This window comes from Diabrotica undecimpunctata, chromosome 7 (assembly GCF_040954645.1).
Source record: "Diabrotica undecimpunctata isolate CICGRU chromosome 7, icDiaUnde3, whole genome shotgun sequence".
In the NCBI taxonomy this organism is placed as follows: domain Eukaryota; kingdom Metazoa; phylum Arthropoda; class Insecta; order Coleoptera; family Chrysomelidae; genus Diabrotica; species Diabrotica undecimpunctata.
In genome coordinates this window covers 140359707-140369226 of record NC_092809.1, presented here as the reverse complement: position 1 = coordinate 140369226, position 9520 = coordinate 140359707, and the positions used below count along the sequence as shown (strand labels likewise).

Here is a 9520-nt window from a genome sequence, read left to right as displayed (position 1 = left end):
GCAAAAATCAGGTTGAGAATATCTTCAGAGAAACCTAAGGCCAACGAAGCATTGGGACAGTGAAACATCGAGAAAATGCAAAAGGATGAAATCGGAGCAAATTACAAACAAGAAATTAAACAGCATCCAAATGCAGAAAACCAGAGCAATGATGTCGAAAGGCTGTGGCAACAAATGGAAAAATCAATTATGCAGTCAGCAGAACTAATAATAGGAAAAAGCAGAAAGAGAACAAGGAAATGGTCTGATAGAGAATGTCAAGAAAAACTACGCGACAGACAGATAAGGCGAAACATTATGCTTCAATGAGGAACAGCAGAAAGTAAGGAAAACTATGCAACTTCACGTCGAGAAACAAGAAAATTAATTAGAGGGAGAAAAAGGAAGTACGAACAACAGAAATATGTAGAAATGGAAAGGAATAGGTAACAGTCAAATAGTCGAGCATTTTACAAATCAGTGTCAAACGAAAAGAAAGGCTTCAGACCTAGATGCGTGTCTGTATTCAGAAAAAATGATGAATTAATGATAAATGAAAAAGAACTGCTCCAAACATGGCAAGAATATTTCAAAACTTTACTAAATATACATCAAGAGGAAGAACATGGAGAAAATATATATTTTGGGGTGGACCTTGAGTTTGAGGTGGAATTAACAAATTGAAGAACGGAGAAGCTCTAGGCTCTGACAATATACTGTTAATCCATACGTTATTCTCACCCCAAAAAGGTACATCGTACGGCTTGTATCCACCTTTAATTAAAAGAAAATAACCTGATTTCCTCCCTTTACTTTGGTTATACCTACAGAAAATCATTCAGCTATTGAACACACTTTCACATAAAGAACTTTCACATTAGAGGAATAACAAGTTTACTCCAACGTCTTCCTAGAGCTGGCCCAGCCTTTTGATTCTGATATAAGAGGAAATGAAGAAGTGTAGTTGATCCTATACTTGACCCACCAATGACATTTCTAACCTTGGATACAATAATTATGCAACGTTTGCTGATGAAACTTCCATTCTGGCTGTTGGAAAAGAGAAGCAAGAGCAGGAAATTGCAAATATCCATAGACCAAATTTACCCTAGACTAACAGATGGCGTATAAGGTTGAACCAAAGTAAATCAGTACAGGTAAACTTTATTAATAAAAAATATATCACACTCATGTAAGAATTAATAGCCAAATCGGAGTTTCTAAAAAAAAAGAAAGTCCCGTTGACTCGAAATCGTTCCTAGATAAAGATCGAGATAGAGGTGAAAATTTCAGGTCATCGAAAACAAACAAAAAAAGATGAATTTTTGAATGATAAAAATTTTTTTGTTTCGCTTTGCCCTTCGGTTTCTTTCTGTTGTTGATACCACAAGATATAAACGCTAATAAATCGTCAGTTGATTTAATTCTATACCTCTCATATATTACAATACTTCTTGTCTTTTGTTTAACCACAAATACTTCGAAATTCTTGTTTGTAACGATCTAATCAACGAAGTCAACGTTTGTTTGCTTGAATCTTGGTATATATGTATATCATTAAAACATATTTACGGTCACAGCTCGTTAATAATGTATCAAACGCTTTGAAATGAACGGCGATAGCGATATTAGCAATATAAACAGTCGGTTTACTTTGTACACTAAGTGATTAAACCTTCCTAGACTGTGATATGATCTGTATCTTGAATTAGGTCAAATGTCACCGGGTCGTATTGAGAAAGACAGATCGAATCGAATTACTTCGAAGATAAAGTTGAAATAACAGTATATAAAAATGTAAATGATATATAAAGGGTGTAGCTATATTCAAGCGATAACGTTGCACCGCCGAAAACTGTTATCGTTACACGCTTTTGTTAATAAAAACTAGATTGATATGGTAAAAAAAAATTTACTATTTTTGTGTTAAGTGATGGATTCGACCGTTAGGGAAGAAGGGAGCTCCTTCAGACAGGGAGTAGCTTCAGACATTGATATTGTGGGTAAATTTAAGAACTCGGGTTGGCAACACTGACATCAAAACATTCCATTACTACTCACACTATTGTAGTTCAGTCTGTAGAAAAGTAAGTGGTGAGAGGGGAACTCTGGTTACTACAGTTTTGTTTATAAATGCAGCTGGAAATACAATACCTCCTGCTCTAGTATTTCCGAGAGTGCACTTCAAGAGCCACATGATAAATTTAGCACCAAACGGGACCTTGGGTTTGGCTCATCAGTTAGGTTGGATGACCACTTCCAATTTCGTTCATGTAATGCAGCACTTTATAAAATCAGGTTCCTCTGAAAAGAGAAGAAAGCTTCTAATTTGCGACAATCATGAGAGCCACTTGTCAATTGAGGCAATAGAACTGGCAAGAGCTAATGGCGTGCATATTCTAACAGTTTCACCCCATTGTACCCACATGATGCAACCACTGGATGTGGGATTGATGAAACCTTTTAAAACATATTATAATGCTGCAATTAATTCATGGTTGAAGTCTAACCCAGGCCAACGTTTTAGAATCTATCACGTGGCCGCATGTGTTGGAATAGCACATGGCCGTGCCATGTTACCACAGAGCATTATAAATTGTTTCAAAAAAACAGGAATATTTCCAGTTGACAGGCACATTTTTACCGACGATATGTTTGCTGCCAGTTTGGTCAGTGAGAGACCTAATCCTCCAGACGAAACTCTTCCTGGTGAACCTCTAACATGCCAACAAGCTGCAAGTCTAACAACTTTAGAATCTGAAAAACCACACATACCTCTTCAAATTTCAAGCGAAAACTTTTAGCAACCAATAGACACTCCATCAACATCAAGCTGCCAAAACTCGACGCCTATGCCCTCTTAACAGCCTGGCTGTTATTATATTAAGCAGAAATCTGAATTTGGTTCCGAAAAATTAGTTTACGGATTTATTATTAGATATCGCTATTTGCGTCCATACGAAGCTATGTTAGAGTTGCTTCTTAAGACAGGGAAGATTTATTTTCACGTTCAGAGCATCTGTGAATAGCCATTCTGATGATCCCTTTTACGGTGAAATACGTATAAGCGGATATACATACGCACTATACGTGAAATCAAATCTTAACTGTCTTTTTCCTTTTAATCTCTAAAAGTTTATATGTCGGAGCTGTATAAAAAGAGACTACAGGTCTTATTGGATGATCAGGTTTGTGTAATTTAATAAAAGAGTATAATTTAGGAAGCTGTGGATTCATGATGTTGAGATATTTCTATTCTATTGAATTTAATATTGATTTTGAATTTTCTAACGCTAGTTTAATTTGTTTTTGATACTTTTCTGTGGGATCTTTGTTTACCGTTTCAATATTTTGATTATTCAAAAATTCTATTGTTTTGTTATATTTTATTTTATCTATAGCAATGGTAGTGTTACCTTTGTCTGCTTTTGTGATTTATTTTTAATTGAAATAGCTGTATTCCCTTTGTAACAGGACTTTTTAGTTTCACTACACACATCGGTAATACATTTTGCAATGATATTTATTTTTGTGTTACTTTCACAAAGATAATTTAGCAGTTCCCGTACAATAAAAAATAAAAATGTAAACTTAGAAATGTGTAGTTTGTTATAAAATTAAAAGAGAAATATTTTGTGGGCAAATATTTATCCCAAAACATCCCTTAATCCCTTCGAATGGTCTTAGTGCACATTTTAATATCCGTTCATGCTCGAACTTTTAATTAGAAATCTAAAAGCTTCCTCGGTTTTGGGGAAAATAAACTTGCAAGCCATTGTCACGTCCTTCTTTTCAGCGACTACCTCCTCCCTTGTTTACTTTAAAAATTTTAGAGAGGAAACAAGGTAATTATAGTTATTAAAGATAAGAAGGACCCTCTTAAGGAAACAATGTTGTCACGGTTGCATGGTTGGGCTTAAGTTGAGAAAGTGTAGATGACTCATGAATTTATGTTTTTTTATACTATACTTTTTGTTATAAGTAAGAATATAGTATGGTTAAGCTGTGATTCACTATTGACAGGCAAAAAATATGCAAAACAGATATTTGAGAAAATTTCAAAATTTCTATATATTCTATATATCTTTGGAAATAGCAAATTATGGTTTGTTTTATTTGATACTTGATAACAATGTGGTAGACAGCAAAAAATTTTAAAGCACATTAATACTTTAAATATAAGTAAAAACAAATATATAAGGTAAAAAAAGCCCGAAATTGGCCAATCCTAGCATTGTACGGCAATTATTATCCACTTCCGGAAAAACTAGTTCAAATTTATTTACTTTTCACATATTTTCATAGCCTCAAGTTTCAAAAGCCTCACTATATAATAATTTGATTTCATATTAATGCTTTTATATATCTAAAAGTTGGATTTCACTTTCAACAATGCTCTGGATATGTATATTCCCCCATTCAAATAAAATATCGTCGATTTCTGTGAATGAACCGAAAGCAAAAGGAAAAAGACAAAGGCAAGATTTTATTAGACATGACACCAGGATGCATAAAAAAGCTTTATGATCGGCTTATTGGTGGAGAAGTGTCACAATATAGGCACACGCACACTCACGCACTTGACTCATGCGAGTTTTATTAAAACCTTTTTTCCGGTTACAGAGTTATATGGACCCAAGTGACTTACGAACTTCCAAAAGAAGAAAGGACGGTTTAATTTTGTTATTCTAGGGAATATTTATTGAATGGGGAACAGGTTCAATATTATTTTTGAAATATTGGGACTCTACGCGTGAGAATGTACCTATTTAAACAGTTTTCAAATTTGAGCGACTAAAATAATACTGATGAAAATATGTATCATTTTAAGAGAAGCACAATAGTATCGAATATTTATATAGTAAAAAATGTTACTTACGAGGTAAAGTAGAAAAATACTTTTGAAGATAAAAGCACCTACCTGAAAAACAAAAAATCCAATTATTATTTATACAATAACACTACTGATGTTTGACTACATTGTAACTTTTTAAGTTTTTACAGTATTTAAGATAACTAACCCAAAACGTCAAAAACTACATTAAAACAAATTTGCAAAAATTTGAACTGTTGTTGTTAGCATTAAATAAATATTTTGCTGCTGTTTGACGTTTAGATTCTCACTTCGGAAATCGTTTTCAAAAAAGATTATTTCAAAAAATAGTGTGTGTTTTTATAAACGAAAGTTGTGTAAGGTAATGTTTTTCAAACTTGACGGGTAGCTTACTTCGACCTCGATTTTGTAGGCAAATAGCCATGCTTTTCATTGAACATTCTGAGGGTGGTCTTTTTATAGCCAGGATGATATTAAGTTGTGTTCTGTGTTTTGTTGCTGTGATCCATACTCAGTATTTTGCCTGCAAAATACTGCTATAAAACGATCTTGTAATCGTTTGTTGTTGAAAGTTAGAAAAATTTCTAATAAAATCCATTGTTCCGTCATTGTTTTCGCACAATTCATGTAATGGAACATGACTGTGTCCCTAGTCCTTTTGCTTGGGTCATTAGTGTCTTACCAGTTTTTATATCGACTCTACATAGTGACAACAGTTCCACTCACTCTTTGAAGTTCCTGAATTATGGCCAGACGTTAAAAAAAAAGAATTGGAAAACAGCGCTGAAGAGCTACGTGACTTGTCAGAACCAGAGGACACTCTTTCTGGCTCAGATTCTGACGAATATCTACCCAGTGATGGAGAGTCTAATGAAGGTTCAGATCAACAAGAACATTCTTCGTTTTACGAAGGTAGAATTAGAAGGTAGAAGGTAGAAAGTAGAAGTTACAGGTAGATTTTAAAAGATATATAGAAAGGATAGATTCTGAAGAAGAAGAGGACAAGAAGACAGTTACAGAGGGCGGTCAGTCTGGTCTCTTAATGTAAAAACGACCATACAAGAAGTTCAAACCAAAACATAATGTAATGTATCAGCCACATACCCAAGGGAAACAACCCCACCCCCCCCCAATTGAAATCGTTAATCAGTTAGCCCGATATGTAACAAGTAAACATAACAAGAAAATAAAAGAAACAAAATAAGGGGTAGTTAGCCTAGAAACGAATAATTCAAATTAATTAAATAATTTTTACATACTCCAAATTAAATAAAGAATAAATTCGACACAGTTTAACGTATATATTTCAAATTAAACAAAGAATGAAAATTGACCTAGTTAACGTGTATTACACAAGTAAGTTTCAATATCAGGTCAGCTCCGAATTTTTAAAAATTACGACACACTTTGGACCTTCGTTAGAAAATAATACAAAATACTATTTGTTAAACAGCGATAAGAATTGAGCTGAGTTAGGAGGTTTTACATGGCATGATCCATTTTTAACACATGGAGCAAACGGCAAAATCAGCAGAAAGTCGAGAAGAAAACGGTAAGAAGCAAAGCTTCACTTCGGACTGTGACGAAGAACTCAGGGTACGCGTTGGCGAGACATAAAAACAAGAAAGTCGGTGGAAAGGTAGTCAGTCAGCGCGGGGGCGACCTAGGGTGCTAATCGGTCAGGCGTCACGGTGTGTTCAGCTTAATTATCGTGATATCGTGTCCGACGGAAGGTAGAGAGTCGAAAATACGAATTTTTCGCCTCTCTTAGTACCGCCATAACGTACAGTGCATTCCAGCGTTCATCCAGACTGTGCCTGAGTTCCAGTTTGGACTACAAGGCGTATTCGTTAGCTAGGACCTAAGTACGCTAAGGTAACGAACAATATATACTAAACATTTGGGGAAACAATTAATAGTAGGTTGTCCGCCTTTTAACTCCCTTAGTAAAATCTCTTCTCGTCTCCCTTCGCAAAATTTGATAACCAATACTAGCTCTCTTGTACATCTTGTGTAGTAGTTGTAAATTTACGATTTGTTGAATACATAGTAAGTTGAAAGTGGCTTGTTTTTTTACCGTTAGGTAGAGACTAGAAGAGAACATATTTTTGCTTTGTACATCTTCCCGGCTTCTAACGCAAACCAATAACCTGTGACTCCTTACAGGGCCTATATCGGAGTATCCTTCAGCCCCTATCCTGTTTTTTTCCTACCCTCTTGTAAATCCGTGAGGGCGAAATCACGACCAATTCGAACTAGTGGACCAGTATGCCTCAAATCCGCTCGCAGAGGTAAATCCCATTAACCATATAGGACGAGTTTATTACAGTGGTTTATTTTAGTGGTTTTATTCTTTTGGGAGTGATCCTTCCTCCCCTTAACCGAATTTTACCTATTCACCCAGGATATTACAATAATATTCCAAATCGAATTTTCTAGTTCCTTTAGCAGAGCAGCTTATAGGACATGATAGATTTAAAGCCAAAGTGAAGAGACGCTTGGATGGTCACTCTGGAAGAATTTCCAAACGAAAAAAGGGCATGGTCGGGGACCATTTTCCAAAGCAAATTTCTACCATGTAGAGATGCCATAGATGTTCTCTCATTTTTTGACATTCTGACATTTTTTATTATTTTTTTCATATGATTTTATATTTTTTTTCAATAAAATTACCTTCAAAATTTATTCGTGTATTACTGAAAGGACACATTAGTCCCAATATAAAACACTACTAGGACACAGTTGCCCCATGTCCTACCAAAAGATTTAAGAATAAAAAAATAATAACTTTGGGCTATTGATCATATTTTTTTGTCTAAAATGTTTTGGATCTCTGCGGAATGTATTTGGCTCTAAAAGATCTTCTTCTGATCGTTATTGGTTTGCTTGTGATGTGTTTTATTGTTTCCTTCCTTTAATTTTCTAAAATGTCTTATTTATAAATAACAATGGGTAATCATTTTTTATTAAAACCTTTGTGAGCTGATTTTTTGTCTGCCTGAAATGCATTCTCATTAGAGAAAGTGTTTTATTCACTATCATAAATATAAGAATTTAATAATTCCCGTTTTGATGTTTACATTGTGGTTTGAGTGGTAATTTAAATATCTTCTGGTGTGGGTTGGTTTTCTGTAAATTTTGGTTACATATCCTGTATTTTCTTTTGGGATTAACACATCCTGAAACGGAAATCTTCGTTTGCCATAGTAAATTTAATTAACTCTCGTGTATTTAATTCTGAATAATTTTATTTATGTTGACTCTTATTTGAAGAAAACTTTAAAAATAATTAGAGTCAAATTAGAAAGGGGTAATACATTGACAACAAAAACTTAATGTATCAGCTATCCTGGCGCTATTAATACTTTGCAATGACAACACTATTTTCAACTCAATTATGACTTTTACAAAAAAAATATTTCGTATTAGCCATAGGCTGGATCATTCTTATCTTTATTATTAGCAGATATATTCATGGAGGATTTTGACCAACATCGTACAAAAACAAGAAAAACAACCCACAGTATGTTGGATATATGTAGATAATTGTTCTATATTTGGCCTCAAGGACCAGAATCATTGAATAAATTTCCGATGAACATCCACAGTGCAGAAGAAATAATCAAATATTATCATGAAAAAAGAAAAAAACAATGTATCCAACAACAATAGATCCTCAATACGTTATTGACTTACTAATAGTATTTTTTTTATTCAGTACTTCTTTTACTATTGGTAACCAGATCCTACTAGATTATACCAAGGAATATGGAGACCTTTGAGATTAAATTAAAACAAGGAAAATTTTAAACAATTTTGAAGTTTTTTACTAGTCACTAGTATATGAAAACAACCTTGGGAATTATCAATAAATGTTATAAACTGTGCTCTCTATCAATATCATTTTTAAACGGAGTATAAAAGTATAATATTAAAAATATTAAATAAGTTGTTAGAAGAGCATCTACGACTGTGTATATTTTTTAAGTATTTAATTTAACGTAAAAAAGACATTTATTACGATTTGACACAGATTTTTTTCGAGATCTCGCCGTAACTTTTGTATATTGCTCGAAGGAATGGGATAAACGATACGTTTTTGTGGCGTACCGCAGAGTTTGAATGTGTAACAGAAAATTAAAGCGTTGGTGAGAATTATTTTAAATATTTAAGCACATACAAGCGTTTTTTGTTTAAAAAACGTAGAGAAATTTTTCCGGTCTCATATCATCCCTCGCTTCCTCCTCAGCCATGAATATAAATCAGTGGGTGCGTACCTTGAAGGTCTGTTCTCTTGACAGCGGAAAGGCTATTACCGCCACTTTCCTCAGCGTTATCAATTACCCGCCCCTGGCGCAGAAATCTCATCCCTTGTTTTAAAAATCTACAATTAGGGTGGAAATTGCATTATAAAGCGAAAAAGGAAATAAATATGCAAATGAAAAAACTAGCAAACTTACAAATTTAATTACGTGGAATTTTATAGCGCCCTCTGCAGCACCTAATTAAAAGAACAAAGCGCTTATAGCCAGGAATGAGACGAAATATTGTAGGGGAGGGATGTTTTTGCTGTATAACGAAACGGTAATATTTGGTTATTAACAGGAATGACAATTTACAATGGAAGTGGAGTTTCAGTTTGAAGGTATTACTTCAAGTGGGAAATTGTTTCAGCAGGAAATCAAAACTTCAGCGATTTCGGTCACA

The 9520-nt window shown here is 34.1% G+C and overlaps 1 protein-coding gene across 1 annotated transcript; it reads left to right on the top strand.

The window, feature by feature from the left end:
- The first annotated feature begins 254 nt into the window (after positions 1–254).
- On the top strand, positions 255–2783 carry LOC140446651 (uncharacterized). The gene is made up of 2 exons (XM_072539241.1): positions 255–322; positions 2051–2783. The coding sequence occupies exons 1-2, from the start codon at positions 255–257 to the stop codon at positions 2781–2783; spliced, it is 801 nt and encodes a 266-aa protein (XP_072395342.1).
- Positions 2784–9520: the final 6737 nt, after the last annotated feature.

What these genes read in the sequence shown, in the direction of transcription:
- LOC140446651 (XM_072539241.1), top strand. Translation starts at nt 255, where the DNA reads ATGTCAAGAAAAACTACGCGACAGACAGATAAGGCGAAACATTATGCT. An exon ending in TCAATGAGGAACAGCAGAAA is followed by an intron (nt 323 to 2,050) that starts GTAAGGAAAACT and finishes ACACTATTGTAG; the next exon opens with TTCAGTCTGTAGAAAAGTAA.